Genomic DNA, 21,029 nt, shown 5'->3' with positions numbered 1-21,029 from the left:
TCGAAGGACGTGAGACGTCCCGGGGATATCGAAGGGCGAGAGACGTCCCGGAGACATCGAAGGACGAGAGACATCCCGGGGACATCGAAGGACGAGAGACGTCCCGTGGACATCGAAGGATGAGAGACGTCCCGGGGACATCGAAGGACGAGCCGCGTCCCGGGGACATCGAAGGACGTGAGACGTCGCGGGGACATCGAAGGACAAGATACTTCTCGGTGACATCGAAGGACGAGAGACGTCCCGGGGACATCGAAGGACGAGAGACGTCCCGGGGACATCGAAGGATGAGCCGCATCGCGGGGACATCGAAGGATGAGCCGCATCCCGGGGACATCGAAGGACGAGAGACGTCCCGGGGACATCGAAGGATGAGCCGCATCCCGGGGACATCGAAGGACGAGCTGCGTCCCGGGGACATCGAAGGATGAGCCGCATCGCGGGGACATCGAAGGATGAGAGACGTCCCGGGGACATCGAAGGACGAGAGACGTCCCGGGGACATCGAAGGATGAGCCGCATCCCGGGGACATCGAAGGACGAGCTGCGTCCCGGGGACATCGAAGGATGAGCCGCATCGCGGGGACATCGAAGGATGAGCCGCATCCCGGGGACATCGAAGGACGAGAGACGTCCCGGGGACATCGAAGGATGAGCCGCATCCCAGGGACATCGAAGGACGAGAGACGTCCCGGGTATATCGAAGGACGAGAGACGTCCCTGGGACATCGAAGGACGAGCGACGTCCCGGGGATATCGAAGGACGAGAGACGTCCCTGGGACATCGAAGGACGAGCGACGTCCCGGGGATATCGAAGGACGAGCGACGTCCCGGGGATATCGAAGGACGAGAGACGTCCCTGGGACATCGAAGGACGAGCGACGTTCCGGGGATATCGAAGGACGAGAGATGTCCCGGGGACATCGAAGGACGAGAGACGTCCCTGGGACATCGAAGGACGAGCGACGTCCCGGGGACATCGAAGGACGAGAGACGTCCCGGGTATATCGAAGGACGAGAGACGTCCCGGGGACATCGAAGGACGAGAGACGTCCCTGGGACATCGAAGGACGAGCGACGTCCCGGGGACATCGAAGGACGAGAGACGTCTCGGGGACATCGAAGGACGAGAGACGTCCCGGGGATATCGAAGGATGAGAGACGTCCCGGAGACATCGAAGGACGAGAGACGTCCCGGGGACATCGAAGGACGAGAGACATCCCGGGGACATCGAAGGACGAACGACGTCCCGGGGACATCGAAGGACGAGCGACGTCCCGGGGACATCGAAGGACGTGAGACGTCCCTGGGACATCGAAGGACGAGCGACGTCCCGGGGATATCGAAGGACGAGAGAAGTCCCGGGGACATCGAAGGACGAGCGACGTCCCGGGGACATCGAAGGACGAGAGACGTCCCGGGGACATCGAAGGACGAGCGACGTCCCGGGGATATCGAAGGACGAGAGACGTCCCTGGGACATCGAAGGACGAGCGACGTCCCGGGGACATCGAAGGACGAGAGATGTCCCGGGGACATCGAAGGACGAGAGACGTCCCGGGGACATCGAAGGACGAGAGACGTCCTTGGGACATCGAAGGACGAGCGACGTCCCGGGGACATCGAAGGACGAGAGACGTCCCGCGGACATCGAAGGATGAGAGACGTCCCGGGGACATCGAAGGACGGGCCGCGTCCCGGGGACATCGAAGGACGTGAGACGTCCCGGGGACATCGAAGGACAAGATACTTCTCGGTAACATCGAAGGACGAGAGACGTCCCGGGGACATCGAAGGACGAGAGACGTCCCGGGGACATCGAAGGATGAGCCGCATCCCGGGGACATCGAAGGACGAGCTGCGTCCCGGGGACATCGAAGGATGAGCCGCATCGCGGGGACATCGAAGGATGAGCCGCATCCCGGGGACATCGAAGGACGAGAGACGTCCCGGGGACATCGAAGGATGAGCCGCATCCCAGGGACATCGAAGGACGAGCGACGTCCCGGGGATATCGAAGGACGAGAGACGTCCCTGGGACATCGAAGGACGAGCAACGTCCCGGGGATATCGTAGGACGAGAGATGTCCCGGGTACATCGAAGGACGAGAGACGTCCCTGGGACATCGAAGGACGAGCGACGTCCCGGGGACATCGAAGGACGAGAGATGTCCCGGGGACATCGAAGGACGAGAGACGTCCCGGGGACATCGAAGGACGAGAGACGTCCCGGGGACATCGAAGGACGAGCGACGTCCCGAGGACATCGAAGGACGAGAGACGTCTCGGGGACATCGAAGGACGAGAGACGTCCCGGAGACATCGAAGGACGAGCGACGTCCCGGGGACATCGAAGGACGAGAGACGTCCCGGGGACATCGAAGGACGAGCGACGTCCCGGGGACATCGAAGGACGAGAGACGTCTCGGGGACATCGAAGGACGAGAGATGTCCCGGGGATATCGAAGGACGAGAGACGTCCCGGAGACATCGAAGGACGAGAGACGTCCCGGGGACATCGAAGGACGAGAGACGTCCCGGGGACATCGAAGGATGAGAGACGTCCCGGGGACATCGAAGGACGAGAGACGTCCCGGGGACATCGAAGGACGAGAGACGTTCCGGGGACATCGAAGGACGAGCGACGTCCCGGGGACATCGAAGGGCGAGAGACGTCCCGGGGACATCGAAGGACGAGAGACGTCCCGGGGACATCGAAGGACGAGAGACGTCCCGGGGACATCGAAGGAGGAGAGACGTCCCGGGGACATCGAAGGACGAGAGACGTCCCGGGGACATCGAAGGACGAGAAACGTCCCGGGGACATCGAAGGATGAGAGACGTCCCGGGGACATCGAAGGACGCGAGACGTCCCGGGGATATCGAAGGACGAGAGACGTCCCGGAGACATCGAAGGACGAGAGACGTCCCGGGGACATCGAAGGACGAGAGACATCCTGGGGACATCGAAGGACGAGCGACGTTCCGGGGACATCGAAGGACGAGCGACGTCCCGGGGACATCGAAGGACGAGAGACATCCCGGGGACATCGAAGGACGAGCGACGTCCCGGGGACATCGAAGGATGAGAGACGTCCCGGGGACATCGAAGGACGAGAGACATCCCGGGGACATCGAAGGACGAGCGACGTCCCGGGGACATCGAAGGATGAGAGATGTCCCGGGGACATCGAAGGACGAGAGACGTCCCGGGGACATCGAAGGACGAGAGACGTCCCGGGGACATCGAAGGATGAGAGACGTCCCGGGGACATCGAAGGACGAGCGACGTCCCGGGGACATCGAAGGACGAGAGACATCCCGGGGACATCGAAGGACGAGCGACGTCCCGGGGACATCGAAGGATGAGAGATGTCCCGGGGACATCGAAGGACGAGAGACGTCCCGGGGACATCGAAGGACGAGCGACGTTCCGGGGACATCGAAGGACGAGAGACGTCCCGGGGACATCGAAGGACCAGCGACGTTCCGGGGACATCGAAGGACGAGAGACGTCCCGGGGACATCGAAGGACCAGCGACGTCCCCGGGACATCGAAGGACGAGCGACGTTCCGGGGACATCGAAGGACGAGAGACGTCCCGGGGACATCGAAGGACGAGAGCCACATCTCTGAGGAGAATGACCGTTGCTGTGACGTCACCCCGTCGCGGCCTGGGCGACGTCACAGGCTCGCGGGCCCGATGACGTCACGGCAGTGGCGGTTGGCGGTCACGTTTCGGGTCGGGGCCAGGACGCGTTGACGTTCCCCGGCCGGCGAGTGGGCGCGGCTGGGACGCGGTGACGATTCCGGGGCGGGGCGAGGGCCGACGTGCGGACGCGCTGACGCAGGCGCGTTGTTTTGATGACGCCAGGCGCCGAGCCGGGGCCCAGTCCGGGAGCTGCGGACCGCGGCCTCTCCTCAGTGCCGCCCGCCACCGTCGCCGCCGCCCCACGCAGCACTCTGGCCTCGTCGTCGTCGGACTCGGAGCCCGGTGGAGCGTCTCCGCCGCTGCCGAGCCCCCCGCCCAGGAAGAAGCAGCGAGTGTCCGCCGGCGGGCCCCGCCAGCGCCGCCCGGCCGCCGCCTCCCCGCTCCCTTCCGCCGCCGCCATGCAGCAGCAGCAGCCGCCTCAGGCCCCGGCCCCTAGCACCAACGGAGCTCAGCCCGTCGGCCTCGCCGCCACCACCACTGCCGCCGCCGCCGCCAACGGACAGCTGCCCCACGGCGGGCCCGGCCTGGAGGAGCTGGAGGCCGGGGGCCTCGCCGACCCTCACCCCCCGGCCCCTGGCACGGCCCCCGGCCCCCCCGGCGGCGGCGGCCGCAAGAAGAAGCGCCTCTCCCGGGCCGACGAGGACGTGATCCGGCTGATCGGTCAGCACCTCCGGGGCCTCGGCTTCAAGTGGGTAACTGGGGACAGCAGGAGGGGGCTTTGGGGGGCATTTCTTCCTTTGTTTCCTGGGGCGTCTGGGATCCTGCTTTGTACTGTGGGGGGGGGTCTGGGATCCTGCTTTGTGCTGTGTGGGGGGTCTGGGATCCTGCTTTGTGCTGTGTGGGGGTGTCTGGGATCCTGCTTTGTATTGTGGGGGGTCTGGGATCCTGCTTTGTACTGTGGGGGGGCGTCTGGGATCCTGCTTTGTGCTGTGTGTGGGTGTCTGGGATCCTGCTTTGTACTGTGGGGGGTCTGGGATCCTGCTTTGTACTGTGTGGGGGTGTCTGGGATCCTGCTTTGTGCTGTGTGGGGGTGTCTGGGATCCTGCTTTGTATTGTGGGGGGTCTGGGATCCTGCTTTGTACTGTGTGGGGGTGTCTGGGATCCTGCTTTGTACTGTGGGGGGTCTGGGATCCTGCTTTGTACTGTGTGGGGGTGTCTGGGATCCTGCTTTGTACTGTGGGGGGTCTGGGATCCTGCTTTGTGCTGTGTGGGGGTGTCTGGGATCCTGCTTTGTACTGTGGGGGGGTCTGGGATCCTGCTTTGTGCTGTGTGTGGGTGTCTGGGATCCTGCTTTGTACTGTGGGGGGTCTGGGATCCTGCTTTGTACTGTGTGGGGGTGTCTGGGATCCTGCTTTGTACTGTGGGGGGTCTGGGATCCTGCTTTGTACTGTGTGGGGGTGTCTGGGATCCTGCTTTGTACTGTGGGGGGGGTCTGGGATCCTGCTTTGTGCTGTGTGTGGGTGTCTGGGATCCTGCTTTGTACTGTGGGGGGGGGTCTGGGATCCTGCTTTGTACTGTGGGGGGGTCTGGGATCCTGCTTTGTGCTGTGGGGGGTCTGGGATCCTGCTTTGTACTGTGGGGGGGGGGGTCTGGGATCCTGCTTTGTACTGTGGGGGGGTCTGGGATCCTGCTTTGTACTGTGGGGGGTCTGGGATCCTGCTTTGTACTGTGGGGGGGGGCTCTGGGATCCTGCTTTGTACTGTGGGGGGGTCTGGGATCCTGCTTTGTACTGTGGGGGGTCTGGGATCCTGCTTTGTACTGTGGGGGGGGTCTGGGATCCTGCTTTGTACTGTGGGGGTGTCTGGGATCCTGCTTTGTACTGTGGGGGGGTCTGGGATCCTGCTTTGTACTGTGGGGGGGGTCTGGGATCCTGCTGTGTACTGTGGGGGGTCTGGGATCCTGCTGTGTACTGTGGGGGGTCTGGGATCCTGCTTTGTACTGCGGGGGGTCTGCGATCCTGCTTTGTATTGTGGGGGGTGTCTGGGATCCTGCTTTGTACTGTGGGGGTCTGGGATCCTGCTTTGTACTGTGGGGGGGGGTCTGGGATCCTGCTTTGTATTGTGGGGGGTGTCTGGTATCCTGCTTTGTACTGCGGGGTGTCTGGGATCCTGCTTTGTACTGTGGGGGGGGTCTGGGATCCTGCTTTGTATTGTGGGGGGTGTCTGGTATCCTGCTTTGTACTGCGGGGTGTCTGGGACCCTGCTTTGTACAGCGGGGGGTCTGGGATCCTGCTTTGTACTGTGGGGGCGTCTGGGATCCTGCTTTGTACTGTGGGGGATCTGGGATCCTGCTTTGTACTGTGGGGGGTCTGGGATCCTGCTTTGTGCTGTGTGGGGGTGTCTGGGATCCTGCTTTGTACTGTGGGGGGGTCTGGGATCCTGCTTTGTACTGTGGGGTGTCTGGGATCCTGCTTTGTACTGTGGGGGGTCTGGGATCCTGCTTTGTACAGCGGGGGGTCTGGGATCCTGCTTTGTACTGTGGGGGCGTCTGGGATCCTGCTTTGTACTGTGGGGGATCTGGGATCCTGCTTTGTACTGTGGGGGGTCTGGGATCCTGCTTTGTGCTGTGTGGGGGTGTCTGGGATCCTGCTTTGTACTGTGGGGGGGTCTGGGATCCTGCTTTGTACTGTGGGGTGTCTGGGATCCTGCTTTGTACTGTGGGGGGTCTGGGATCCTGCTTTGTATTTGGAGGGGGTCTGGGATCCTGCTTTGTACTCAGGGTGTCTGGGATCCTCCTTTGTACCGATGAAGCCAGGGGTCCTCGCCATGTTTGGTGGGGGTGCGGGGTCCTCTCTGTTCGGCGGATTCCGGGATCCTGCTCTGTTTGGGAGGGTCGGGGGTCCTCTCTCTGTTTGGGAGGGTCGGGGGTCCTCTCTGTGTTTGGGAGGGTCGGGGGTCCGCTCTGTGTTTGGGAGGGTCGGGGGTCCGCTCTGTGTTTGGGAGGGTCGGGGGTCCGCTCTGTGTTTGGGAGGGTCGGGGGTCCGCTCTGTGTTTGGGAGGGTCGGGGGTCCGCTCTGTGTTTGGGAGGGTCGGGGGTCCGCTCTGTGTTTGGGAGGGTCGGGGGTCCGCTCTGTGTTTGGGAGGGTCGGGGGTCCTCTCTGTGTTTGGGAGGGTCGGGGGTCCTCTGGGTTTGGGGGGGGTCGGGGGTTCTCTCTGTGTTTGGGGGGTGTCCGGGGTCCTCTGTGTTTGGGGGGTGTCCGGGGTTCTCTCTGTGTTTGGGGGGGGGGTTCCGGGGTCCTCTCTGTGTTTGGGGAGGGTTCCGGGGTCCTCTCTGTGTTTGGGGGGGGTCCGGGGTTCTCTCTGTGCTTGGGGTGTCCGGGGTTCTCTCTGTGTTTGGGGGGGGGCCCGGGGTTCTCTCTGTGTTTGGGGGGGGTCCGGGGTTCTCTCTGTGTTTGGGGGGTGTCCGGGGTCCTCTGTGTTTGGGGGGGGGTCGGGGGTTCTCTCTGTGTTTGGGGGGTGTCCGGGGTCCTCTCTGTGTTTGGGGGGTGTTCCGGGGTTCTCTCTGTGCTTGGGGTGTCCGGGGTTCTCTCTGTGTTTGGGGGGGGGGGTCCGGGGTTCTCTCTGTGTTTGGGGGGGTCCGGGGTTCTCTCTGTGTTTGGGGGGGGGTTCCGGGGTCCTCTGTGTTTGATTACATAGAATTTACAGTGCAAAAGGAGGCCATTCGGCCCATCGAGTCTGCCCCCTACCCAAGTCCACACCTCCACCCTATCCCCATAACCCAGTCACCCCACCCAACACTAAGGGCAATTTTGGACACTAAAGGCAATTTATCACGGCCAATATCTACCTAACCTGCACATCTTTGGACTGTGGGAGGAAACCGGAGCACCCGGAGGAAACCCACGCACACACGGGGAAAACGTGCAGACTCCGCACAGACAGTCACCCAGCGGGGAATCGAACCTGGGACCCTGGAGCTGTGAAGCAATTGTGCTAACCACCATGCTACCGTGCGGGGACCGGGGTTATCTCTGTGTTTAGGGGGGAGGGGTTCTCTCTGTGTTTGGGGGGGGCTCCAGTGTCCTCTGTGTTTGGGGGGGGGGGCATCTGAGATCCTCCTTTGCGGCGGGGGAGGGATGTCAGCTGTTCCCCTCGGTGGATGCTTTGGTTGTCTGTAACCCGCAGCTGCTGTTAGACTCGGAGCTGTGACTCCCCCTCTGTGTACAGGAGAGTCGAGGCTGTGACTGCCCCTCTGTGTACAGGAGAGTCGGGGCTGTGACTCCCCCTCTGTGTACAGGAGAGTCGGGGCTGTGACTCTCCCTCTGTGTACAGGAGAGTCGGGGCTGTGACTCCCCCTCTGTGTACAGGAGAGTCGGGGCTGTGACTCCCCCTCTGTGTACAGGAGAGTCGGGGCTGTGACTCCCTCTCTGTGTACAGGAGAGTCGGGGCTGTGACTCCCTCTCTGTGTACAGGAGAGTCGGGGCTGTGACTCCCTCTCTGTATACAGGAGAGTCGGGGCTGTGACTCCCTCTCTGTGTACAGGAGAGTCGGAGCTGTGACTCCCCCTCTGTGTACAGGAGAGTCGGGGCTGTGACTCCCCCGCTGTGTACAGGAGAGTCGGGGCTGTGACTCCCCCGCTGTGTACAGGAGAGTCGGGGCTGTGACTCCCCCTCTGTGTACAGGAGAGTCGGGGCTGTGACTCCCCCTCTGTGTACAGGAGAGTCGGGGCTGTGACTCCCTCTCTGTGTACAGGAGAGTCGGGGCTGTGACTCCCCCTCTGTGTACAGGAGAGTCGGGGCTGTGACTCCCCCTCTGTGTACAGGAGAGTCGGGGCTGTGACTCCCCCTCTGTGTACAGGAGAGTCGGGGCTGTGACTCCCCCTCTGTGTACAGGAGAGTCGGGGCTGTGACTCCCCCTCTGTGTACAGGAGAGTCGGGGCTGTGACTCCCCCTCTGTGTACAGGAGAGTCGGGGCTGTGACTCCCTCTCTGTGTACAGGAGAGTCGGGGCTGTGACTCCCCCTCTGTGTACAGGAGAGTCGGGGCTGTGACTCCCTCTCTGTGTACAGGAGAGTCGGGGCTGTGACTCCCCCTCTGTGTACAGGACAGTCGGGGCTGTGACTCCCTCTCTGTATACAGGAGAGTCGGAGCTGTGACTCCCCCTCGGTGTACAGGAGAGTCGGGGCTGTGACTCCCCCTCTGTGTACAGGAGAGTCGGGGCTGTGACTCCCCCTCTGTGTACAGGAGAGTCGGGGCTGTGACTCCCCCTCTGTGTACAGGAGAGTCGGGGCTGTGACTCCCTCTCTGTGTACAGGAGAGTCGGGGCTGTGACTCCCCCTCTGTGTACAGGAGAGTCGGGGCTGTGACTCCCCCTCTGTGTACAGGAGAGTCGAGGCTGTGACTCCCCCTCTGTGTACAGGAGAGTCGGGGCTGTGACTCCCTCTCTGTGTACAGGAGAGTCGGGGCTGTGACTCCCTCTCTGTGTACAGGAGAGTCGGGGCTGTGACTCCCTCTCTGTGTACAGGAGAGTCGGGGCTGTGACTCCCTCTCTGTGTACAGGAGAGTCGGGGCTGTGACTCCCCCGCTGTGTACAGGAGAGTCGGGGCTGTGACTCCCCCTCTGTGTACAGGAGAGTCGGGGCTGTGACTCCCTCTCTGTGTACAGGAGAGTCGGGGCTGTGACTCCCCCGCTGTGTACAGGAGAGTCGGGGCTGTGACTCCCCCTCTGTGTACAGGAGAGTCGAGGCTGTGACTCCCCCTCTGTGTACAGGAGAGTCGGGGCTGTGACTCCCTCTCTGTGTACAGGAGAGTCGGGGCTGTGACTCCCTCTCTGTGTACGCTCCGACTTCGCTACTCCCCACCAGCAGAGCAGCAACCTTCTGACGCAGAGGTTAAAACATGAGCAGGGCAGCACGGTGGCGCAGTGGGTTAGCCCTGCAGCCCCACGGCGCCGAGGTCCCAGGTTCGATCCCGGCTCTGGGTCATTGTCCGTGCGGAGATTCCACATTCTCCCCGTGTCTGCATGGGTTTCGGCCCCACAACCCAAAGATGTGCAGGCTAGGTAGATTGGCCACGCTAAAATTGCCCCTTAATTGGAATAAATGAATTGGGTACTCTAAATTTATTTTTTAAAGTCTTTTAATCTCGAGAAAGTATCAGCATAAACTGCGCAATCTCTCTTTGTTCCCCGGTCCAGAAATCTGGCTTTGTGGACTTGAGCTCCGTTTCTTTCAGTTGCGGCTCAATGCGCCTCTTCCTGCCTCCACCCCTCTTGTGAGTTGTTGATGTGGGCGCCATTTCAGAGACTCGACCCATGACCCAGGCTGATGCCGCCAGTGCCAACACCGAGGGGCTGCACCGTGGAAGGCTCTGCCATTTGGGTAGGTTGGGTGGGCACCTAAACCTTCACCCCCGTCTGCCCCCTCAGGGATGGACGTAAAATAGTTCCTCAATTGCTGCCTAAAACAGAGCTGGGTGATTGCCCAGGGGCTAATATATACACAAGTAATATCACCATAAACATATTTGAGCTGTCAACAAGAAAGAGGGCCATGCTGTCGGAAGTTTTTCATCTTGCACTCATCAGGACCACTGGCAAGCAGAGCAATAGTAAGGGAACAACAAATTACACCTCACAAGAAGAGAGTGCGGATTGGTTGGCAAGCGGGCTCTGATTGGTCCGGAGTTTATTTTGTTGCAGCTTGTGAGATCCACTGCACAAAATGCCCGCCACTATTGAGCATCCGTCGGGAGTGATATCAGGTGAAGGGCGTTCGGTGATGGGAGGGTGCAATGTGCTCGATACATGCTCGCTTTGTTGTGCCCCGGGATGGGGAATCTAAGATCGGGGGAATGGCCGGAATTTGGGTATCTCTGATGGACTGAATGGCCTCCACTGTTTGTGCTCTGTCTCTCGAGGCGGAGGGACAGCTTTGGTTTGCTTGCAATCAGCAATGGGATAAGCCGTTTTCCTGGAATACCCGGTGCCGTGCTGCCCGACGCAATTATCCCAGCTGGGGTCCGGCCAGAGCGCTCTCTAAACTGTCACGTAACGGATTCCGGCCCCCTTGGAGCAAGGGGCTCGCCTTCCACCAGCCTCCTTCATCGTTATTCTGCATCAAGAGATTCCAGTGATTTCTATTGGTGAACCCCGAAATCTCCCGAGAGCCAGCTGCCATTTGGCGCAGTTTTCTGAGCCATTGTTATGGTATCTGTCGCCTTGTTGATTACACCCTCTTGTGACTGTGCCCGCCAGCGCTCACGCCACTGCCTGGATTTGTTCCAACCAGTTGGACTTTCGCCCTGTCCGCTGGGCAATGGCTAATCCAAGAGGTGAACGGTTCAGGTTTCAGAAGCCTGTTGCTGTCCATTCCTGGCAATGGGTAAGGTGCTGGGGGGGGGGGCTCTGTGTGCACAGTCGTCCTGTCACAGGATGGTAAATATCAGCTGAGTCTTTAATACAAAGAAAGGTGCAAGTGGGATTATGTGTTACTGTAAGGGGGCGGGAGGGTGTGCTGGTCTGTGGCTGTCGGGGTCTGTGTGTGTGTGTGGCGCCTGCGATGAGGGGAGTCTGTCACTCTGTGGCCACGCGCACGTTTGTGTGTCGCTCTGCAGAGTGCGTGCTGGTGTGGGTGCATTGAGTGTGCGTGCGTCTTGAGTTCTCTCCCTCCACGGCTGACGGAGGACCTGTAGCTGACTCTAATGTCCAACAGGCCTTTGGACGGGAAATCAGTTCGCAGGCGGCAATACCGTTCGCATTGGCCTGCTTCGGGGCGTCGGAGGTGCCAGGGCGGTACAAGCCGCTCTTCAAATCGTTTGGTTTTGTTGCTGGTGGACGTCTTGCCTTTAGGCGGAGCAGCTTTCGGTGTCAGCAGTGAGTGAAAGTGCAATTTAACGGGGTCAGCAGTACAGGCACGGAGGCGTAATCATAAGAGGCTGTCTCTGATTTCCTGGAGGTACTGTGAGCAGCTTTGGTCCTCTTGTTTAAGGAACAATATTATTTTAGTGGAGGTGGTGGTGGAAGGTTCACGCGGATGGCACCCGGTACGGGTGGGATTGTCTCCTGAGCGTGGGTTTCCTCCGGACGCTCCGGTTCCCTCCCACAAGTCCCAAAAGATGTGCTGTTAGGTGAATCTGACATTCTGAATTCTCCCTCCGTGTACCCGAACAGGCGCCGGAGTGTGGCGACGAGGGGATTTACTCAGTAACTTGTGACAAAGATTATTATTAATCTCCATGTATCCACCCTGTTCCCCAAATACTGCTTTGCTTTGAAGAGCTGTGCAGTCTGTGAAATGGCCTCCATGCCCAGCACAGCACATTCCCAATCGTGATTGAACTCTTCATTTCAAACCCCGCTGCTCAGCCAGCTCTCTTGATGTTCCATGGATTCGCACTCAATCGAGGCAAGTGTGGCTTTCTCGAGCCTGGTCGATGCTCCTGACTGTCAAATTCATTGGCAGTAACTGCAAAGGTTGTCGAGTCTATGAACGGTGAAACAAAGTTCATGTCTAGAGGAGTGGAATTGAAAGGTAGATGTTACGTTGAGCTTGGTTAGAGGGCACTTGAGCAGCCTTCTCTCACAGCGTGGCTGGCGAGGCCCAGCATTTCTTGCCCATCCCTAATTGCCCCCCTTGAACCGAGTGCTTCTCTCGGCCCATTTCAGAGGGGGCAGTTAAGTGTGTGTGTGGGGGGGAGTATCGAGTCACGTGTAGGCCAGACCGGGGTAAGGACGGCAGACTTTCCCCTTTCCCCTAAAGGGGACATTAATGAACCAGATGGGGTTTTTTTGTGACAATCGATGATCGTTGTCACGGTCGCCGTTACTGAGACTGAGCTTCATAATTCCAGATTTTATTAATTGACTTTAAATTCCACCAGCTGCCGGGGTGGGATTCGAACCCGAAGCTTGAAGAGTGACCATTCTTTTTATTCATTGATTTGCAGGGTGTAGGCGTCACTGGCTAAGCCCAGCGTTTATTGCCTCTCGAGAAGGTGGTGGGTGAGCCGCCATCTTGAACCTGCTGCAGTCCCGTGTGGTGTAGGTACACCCACAGTGCTCGGGAGGGACTTTGACCCCGGCCACAGTGAAGGAACGGCCGATATATTTCCGAGTCGGGGTGGCGAGCGGCTCGGAGGGGGGGAACTTGCAGGCGGTGGTGTTCCCCGTGCGTCTGCTGCCGCCCTCGTCCTTCTAGACGGTAGAGGTGGCGGGTTTGGAAGGTGCTGTCGAAGGAGCGAGTGGCTGCGGGGCGTCTTGTAGACGGTGCACACGGCTGCCGTTGTGCGTCGGGGGTGAAGGGAGGGAGTGTTTGTGGTTAGCGTGTCGATCGAGCGGGGCTGCTTTGTCCTGGATGGTGTCGAGCTTCTCGAGTGTTGTTGGGAGCCGCGCTCATCCAGGCGAGCGGAGAGTATTCCCTCACACTCCTGACTTGTGCCTTGTTGTTATGGGCCAGGTTTTAGAGAACCCCAAAGTGGATCATGGAGTTCCCCTGACCCACAACTTTTAATAGATTGTGGTGTGGGGAGCACACGGCCCACTCTACAGGTGTGGGACAGCAGAAATGGAAAAGTATTTTTTAAAGCAAAACAATGTTTATTCTATGAACTCAAGTTAACCTTTTTAAAACATACAGTGAACATCTCAGCAACCATTAATTCAAATACAACCCCCAAAGAAGACAACACTAAGTAATCCTTAATAACTTCCCAAACAACATCCAGAAGATGAAAGAAAACCTTTTAACAGAAGCACATCAGGTTTACATTCACTACTGAGAACATTTATAATTCTGAATTCACCAAATGGTCAAGAGATAGTCTTTTCATGGCAGAGAGATCAACAGTACACCTGCTCTGTCTGGCTTCAGCTCCAACACTGAAAACAAAACTAAAACACACCCTGCAGCAAATAGCCTAAAACAAAAGTAAAAAGCTGACGGACAGCCCAGCTCCACCCACTCTCTGACATCACTGATAGACACCCATTTCTAAAGGTACGCTCACATGACATTGTAGATGGTGGACGGGCTTTGGGGGGGTCAGGAGGTGAGTTACTCTCCGCAGGATTCCCAGCCTCTGACCTGCTCTGGTAGCCACGGTATTAATATAGCTGGGCCCAGTTCAGTTTCTGGTCAGTGGTAGCCCCCAGGATGTTGATTGTGGGGGATTCAGCGATGGTAACGCCTTTGAATGTCATAGGACGAGATTGAGATTATTTGTTTTTTTAAGTGTTATCTATTGGAAGGCTGCAATGGGGTCGACCTAGAGAACGGTGTGGCCAAAGCTTGAGGCCACAAACATACGATGGTCGCTAATAAGTCCAACGGGGAAATTCAGAAGACATTTCTTTACTCAGAGAGTGGTGGGAATGTGGAACTTGCTCCCTGTAACCCTACCCATTCCGATTTTCAAATAAGGATCCGATTCCCTCCGGAGCGCCTCGATTGAACCTGCCTCCGCCACCATCTGAGGGCAGCGTATTCCAGACCCGAACAAGTCGCTGAGTGAAAGGGTTAATTCCTCCTGTCCCCTTTCTTTTGCTTTTTACCAATTACGTGAACTGTGTCCCTCTCGTTCTAGGCCCTTTTGCAAGCGGGAACATGGTCTCCCTATCCACTCGCGATTTTGAACGCCTCGATCAAACCTGGATGGATTTTAAGGGAAGCTGGATGAACACGAGGGGGGAAAGGAATGGGAAAAACATTGATGGGGTGGCAAGGAGTGGGAGGAAGCTCACGTGGCGTACAGGCGCCAGTATGGAGTAGTTGGGCCGAATAGTCTGTCACTCTGTGCTGTGCATTCTGTGTGATTAATATGCGTGGTACCGATACAATTCCTTCTCACCGCTGTGCAGTCACCAAACCTCCCTCTGGGGATGTTACTGGGGTGGCCGCAGTGAAGCTAAGTTATGCAAATGAGCAAGGGCGGGGTGATCCTATTTGCTGCACGGGGGGACACTGGATAAGTGGAGCTTGTTCAAGGATCAGCTACTGCGTGTTCTTGATAAGTATGTACCGGTCAGGCAGGGAGGAAGGTGCCGAGCGAGGGAACCGTGGTTTACCAAAGAAGTGGAATCTCTTGTTAAGAGGAAGAAGGAGGCCTATGTGAAGATGAGGTGTGAAGTTTCAGTTGGGGCGATGGATAGTTACAAGGTAGCGAGGAAGGATCTAAAGAGAGAGCTAAGACGAGCAATGAGGGGACATGAGAAGTACTTGGCAGGAAGGATCAAGGAAAACCCAAAAGCTTTCTATAGGTATGTCAGGAATAAGCGAATGACTAGGGAAAGAGTAGGACCAGTCAAGGACAGGGATGGGAAGTTGTGTGTAGAGTCTGAAGAGATAGACGAGATACTAAATGAATATTTTTCGTCAGTATTCACTCAGGAAAAAGATAATGTTGTGGAGTAGAATGCTGAGCTCCAGGTAAATAGATTAGATGGCATTGAGGTACGTAGGGAAGAGGTGTTGGCAATTCTGGACAGGCTGAAAATAGATAAGTCCCCGGGACCTGATGGGATTTATCCTAGGATTCTCTGGGAGGCCAGGGAAGAGATTGCTGGACCATTGGCTTTGATTTTTATGTCATCATTGGCTACAGGAATAGTGCCAGAGGACTGGAGGATAGCAAATGTGGTCACTTTGTTCAAAAAGGGGAGCAGAGACAACCCCGGCAACTATAGACCGGTGAGCCTCACGTCTGTAGTGGGTAAAGTCTTGGAGGGGATTATAAGAGACAAGATTTATAATCATCTAGATAGGAATAATATGATCAGGGATAGTCAGCATGGCTTTGTGAAGGGTAGGTCATGCCTCACAAACCTTATCGAGTTCTTTGAGAAGGTGACTGAACAGGCAGACGAGGGTAGAGCAGTTGATGTGGTGTATATGGATTTCAGCAAAGCGTTTGATAAGGTTCCCCACGGTAGGCTATTGCAGAAAATACGGAGGCTGGGGATTGAGGGTGATTTAGAGATGTGGATCAGAAATTGGCTAGCTGAAAGAAGACAGAGGGTGGTGGTTGATGGGAAATGTTCAGAATGGAGTTCAGTCACAAGTGGAGTACCACAAGGATCTGTTCTGGGGCCGTTGCTGTTTGTCATTTTTATCAATGACCTAGAGGAAGGCGCAGAAGGGTGGGTGAGTAAATTTGCAGACGATACTAAAGTCGGTGGTGTTGTCGATAGTGTGGAAGGAAGTAGCAGGTTACAGAGGGATATAGATAAGCTGCAGAGCTGGGCTGAGAGGTGGCAAATGGAGTTTAATGTAGAGAAGTGTAAGGTGATTCACTTTGGAAGGAATAACAGGAATGTGGAATATTTGGCTAATGGAAAAGTTCTTGAAAGTGTGGATGAGCAGAGGGATCTAGGTGTCCATGTACATAGATCCCTGAAAGTTGCCACCCAGGTTGATAGGGTGGTGAAGAAGGCCTATGGAGTGTTGGCCTTTATTGGTAGAGGGATTGAGTTCCGGAGTCAGGAGGTCATGTTGCAGCTGTACAGAACTCTGGTACGGCCGCATTTGGAGTATTGCGTACAGTTCTGGTCACCGCATTATAGGAAGGACGTGGAGGCTTTGGAGCGGGTGCAGAGGAGATTTACCAGGATGTTGCCTGGTATGGAGGGAAAATCTTATGAGGAAAGGCTGATGGACTCGGGGTTGTTTTCGTTGGAGAGAAGAAAGTTAAGAAGAGACTTAATAGAGGCATACAAAATGATTAGGGGGTTGGATAGGGTGGACAGTGAGAGCCTTCTCCCGCGGATGGAAATGGCTGGCACGAGGGGACATAACTTTAAACTGAGGGGTAATAGATATAGGACAGAGGTCAGAGGTAGGTTCTTTCCGCAAAGAGTAGTGAGGCCGTGGAATGCCCTACCTGCTACAGTAGTGAACTCGCCAACATTGAGGGCATTTAAAAGTTTATTGGATAAACATATGGATGATAATGGCATAGTGTAGGTTAGATGGCTTTTGTTTCGGTGCAACATCGTGGGCCGAAGGGCCTGTACTGCGCTGTATTGTTCTATGTTCTGTGAGCACAGAATGCCAGGATTCCGGCACTTTGCAAATGCCGGGATGAGCACAGAATGCCGGGATTCCGGCACATTGCAAGCGCCGGGATGAGCACAGAATGCCGGGATTCCGGCACATTTCGAATGTCAGAATGAGGACCAAACGTCAGGATTAAGACGCGTTGCATATCATCGAATTTACAGTGCAGAAGGAGGCCATTCGGCCCATCGAGTCTGCACCGGCCCTTGGAAAGAGCACCCTACCCAATCGCACATCTCGACCCTATCCCCATAACCCAGTAACCCCACCCCACCTTTTGGACACTTGAGGGCAATTTATCATGGCCAATCCATCTAACCTGCACGACTTTGGACTGGGAGGAAACCGGAGCACCCGGAGGAAACCTGCGCAGACACGGGGAGAACGTCCGCACAGACAGTCACCCAAGCCGGGAATCGGACCTGCGACCCTGGCGCTGTGAAGCAACTGTGCAAACCACTGTGCTGCCCTTGCGCCCCAGATCATTTGGGGGCACCCCCTCAGCATCCACCCTGTCAAACCCCCCTCCGAATCTGATACGTTTCATAAAGATCCCCTCTCGTTCTAAACTCCCAACGGGTACAGGCTCCAACCTGCTCAACATTTCCCCGTCAGGCAAACCCCTTCCTCCCAGGAATCGGCCCAGCGAACCTTCTCTGAACTGCCTCCCCGTGACATTGTTCAGGTTCCAAAGTCCGGTGCCTGCGGACTGTTGCATTTGAGCTGTGAAATATTAGCGTTGCACCAAAACTCACCTGCTTGTTCTTGATTCCACCCCCCCCCCCCCCCCCCCCCCCCCACACTGTGCAGCCAAACAGTCGAACAGCTGATGCAGGAGACGGGGTGCAGCCTGGAACATCCTTCGGCGACCAAATTCCGGAACCATGTGACGGAAGGAGACTGGGAAAAGGTAACTGGGGTTTCTGATCGCCCGCACTCATTTCAACAGGCAGCATTGAGTTTACCCCTGGACCACCCGGTCGGGCCGGGCCAAACTCGTTGGTATCAAACAGCTCGTGTTCTGTTACGTTTGTTTTCACACCACCTCCACCATCCCCAAACTCCTAGCCCTGGGAGTGTTTGTTGGGACAGTGTAGAGGGAGCTTTACTCTGTATCTAACCCCGTGCTGTACCTGTCCGGGGAATGTTTGGGGACAGTGTAGAGGGAGCTTTACTCTGTATCTAACCCCGTGCTGTACCTGTCCTGGGAGTGTGATGGGGACAGTGTAGAGGGAGCTTTACTCTGTATCCAACCTCGTGCTGTACCTGTCCTGGGAGTGTTTGATGGGTACAGTGTAGAGGGAGCTTTACTCTGTATCTAACCCCGTGCTGTCCCTGTCCTGGGAGTGTTTGATGGGGACAGTGTAGAGGGAGCTTTACTCTGTATCTAACCCCGTGCTGTATCTGTCCTGGGAGTGTTTGATGGGTACAGTGTAGAGGGAGCTTTACTCTGTATCTCACCCCGTGCTGTCCCTGTCCTGGGAGTGTCTGATGGGGACAGTGTAGAGGGAGCTTTACTCTGTATCTAACCCCGTGCTGTCCCTGTCCTGGGAGTGTTTGATGGGGACAGTGTAGAGGGAGCTTTACTCTGTATCTAACCCAGATTGACAACTGCAGGAGAGTTGGGTACTCTGCTGAGAGACCTCAGATTCGAGTTGGGGACATGGAATGCACTGCCTGTGGAAGTAGTTGAGTCGAAAACGTTGGGGACCTTCAAGCGACTATTGGATAGGTGCATGGATTACAGTAGAATGGTGGGGTGTAGATTAATTTGTTCTTAATCTAGGACAAAAGTTCGTCACAGCATCGTGGGCCGAAGGGCCTGTTCTGTGCTGTATTTTCTATGTTCTGATTCCTTGCGGGTGAAGGAGATTGACATGGATAGAGTGTTGCTCAGGTCCTCAAAGGGATTGGGATAGAAAGTGTGAAAATGCAGTGGAGGGACGTGAGCTACTTGAAATGTGGAGCTGGCTGGCCTCCTCTTTCTAATGTCCCTTCCTCCGATTCATGCCTCGAGTGCTCGATGATGAAAGAATCCACTGGCCTTTTGCTCGATGTGTTGGTTTCTGAGGGAGGTAGGTGGGTGTGTGTGGGGGGAGGGGGGGGGGGGGAAACGTGTGAGCTGTGGTTCGCTTGTTAGAACATTTAGTCGCCCTTGAGTTGCCGCCTAGCACCGTGCGGATGAACAGCCTGTGCTGATTGTGGTGTTATCTTTCCCTTCAGGCTGAAGCCGACCTCACTGAACTCAAATCCTTGGTGCATTTGCCTCAGGCCATTGTGGTAAGGAAAGGGGATGGAGCAAGGGTGGGAGTGGGAGAGACATTGGGGGATGCAAACCACGGCCTGTGCAACATGCAATCCCACCGTCAGCCCATCCAATTTATTTTGGAAGCCCGTCCCCCGGGTGGGCAAGAAACGCAAGTGTCTATTTGCCCCTCGGTCGTCACCCGCAGGGCCCTGAAGGGTCACCCCCGTGGGAAAGAACCAGTGCCAGCGGTGAATGCAAGCACCATGCCAGCACACTTCAGCGGGGCTGCCCTCGTCTCGGTTTGCCGCCATGTCATCCGTCCGGCCTCGGGTCAAAACCGCGAGCCCACCCGCGTTGGCGCTGTGCCCCACAGCTATTGGCTTCTGCAGAGTGGCGCTCGCCTCAGCCGAGCCCCTTTCTCTGTGACCCGCATGTGCCTGGCTTGGTTACCATCGCAGCACAGGCTCTCTGTGGGGCCTTGCCCTGCTTTGCTGCACTGTGTAGCCCTCAGATTAGACGCAGTCTAAGAGTGGATGATCTTGAGGTAAACTCTGGGTATGGTTGGAGGGAAATCCTGAGGTAATCTCACGCCTGTTAAGCGAGAGTCAAGAGAGCTCAAAATTGGGCCAACAACTGATACCTTTCTGGTTATATTTGCCTGCCCTTAAATCACAGTGTCTTATAGCGTAGAAGGTGGCCATTCAGCCCACCGGCTCATTAAAAGAGCTATCCAATTAACCCTACCCCGATCTTTTCCCCCACGTACCCCTACAATGTTTCCCCCTTTAAGTAAGTCTCCAATCCCCCCCCCCCCCCATTTTTTTGAAAGTTCCTATTGGATCTGCTTCCGCCGCCCTTTCAGGCTGCGCCTCCCAGATCACAACAACAACTCGATGTTGTAAAACAGAAATTCTCCTCATCGTCCACTCCCTCCCCTGGTCCTTCTGCTGATTCTCCTCAATCTGTGTCTCTTTCCCCCCCCCCCCCCCCCCCCCCCCACCCACCCCTGGTTACCCACCGTCCTGCCACTGGAAACACTCTCCTTATTTACTCTAACCAAAACTGCTCGGACTGTGCGTACGAGAATCCCGAACAATTTGTAGAACTGTGAGGGAACACGACTCAACCACAGGAGTGATAACGCTGACCAGTAGGTAACCTCTATGTTAAAACACACTTTAATTTAAACACAGAATCACGTTAGCAACACAGTAATAGCTTTCCAAATCATACTTAAAACGGTTCTTAAATTAAAGGGGGGAAAAAACCTTAACCCCCTATCTACACCTGCCATTATATATTCCAGTTAACAGCACAATACAGTTCAAATGCCACTGATAAATAAAGGGTACTTACTTCTCTGTGCAGGCGTTTAGAGAGAGGCCCTTTTAAGGAACAACCTGAAAATCCTTCTGTCTTGTTAGACTCCAATCCTATGGCAAACTGCTGTTCCACTTAACTTCCTATGGTAGACTACAATACGACAGACAGACCTGGCTCCTTCCATTAATTATATCATCTATATCGGGTATTCTCCAGTCACCCTCCACTAAGATATTACACAACCTGCTTGGCTAGGACGAAACACAATCCCTCATAAACTATCGACACCCCAGGGAAGCTCCTAAAAATGAACAATATTCCATTAGCCATCCATATGTAAACAAGTAAATGGTTAAAATCCATGATTATCTCACTTTTACGACTCCCTAATCACAGCTTTAGCAGACGTACTACCTGGGTGTGTTTTGAACCAAGGTTTTTACTAAATTACTGCAACAAAATATAATGCCTAACAATTTTCTACATTCATCACACCCCCTGCCTTAAAGAAATTACCAACAATATGAAAAATATTATTACTAAACACTACAATTACACTATATGATGCATATCTTGCCATACTTGTGCATACAGATTTAAACATCAGTAGAGTCCATTTTAGTCTTTCCCAAATTTGAACGTTCCATTCTTCTTCCAATTCAAAGTCGTGATAAAGCTTTGGCAATTACATTTTCTCTCCCTGCTACATGTATAATTGTCAAGTTAAATAGTTCGAGCAATAAACTCTGTCCAAAAGGT

General features: G+C 56.0%; 1 protein-coding gene across 1 annotated transcript in view; it reads left to right on the top strand.

Moving 5' to 3' along the window:
* Positions 1–3,851: 3,851 nt before the first annotated feature.
* LOC140400216 (WD repeat-containing protein 26-like) overlaps positions 3,852–21,029 on the top strand; it is a 41,244-nt gene continuing 24,066 nt past the window's right edge. Inside the window, exons 1-3 of the mRNA XM_072489685.1 lie at positions 3,852–4,402; positions 17,510–17,609; positions 18,923–18,979. Coding sequence (XP_072345786.1) covers positions 3,867–4,402; positions 17,510–17,609; positions 18,923–18,979 — 693 coding nt within the window. The 5' untranslated portion in view covers positions 3,852–3,866. The remainder of the gene's footprint in view (positions 4,403–17,509; positions 17,610–18,922; positions 18,980–21,029) is intronic.

This window comes from Scyliorhinus torazame, chromosome 24 (genome assembly GCF_047496885.1).
Source record: "Scyliorhinus torazame isolate Kashiwa2021f chromosome 24, sScyTor2.1, whole genome shotgun sequence".
In the NCBI taxonomy this organism is placed as follows: domain Eukaryota; kingdom Metazoa; phylum Chordata; class Chondrichthyes; order Carcharhiniformes; family Scyliorhinidae; genus Scyliorhinus; species Scyliorhinus torazame.
This window is presented reverse-complemented; position numbering and strand designations above follow the sequence as displayed.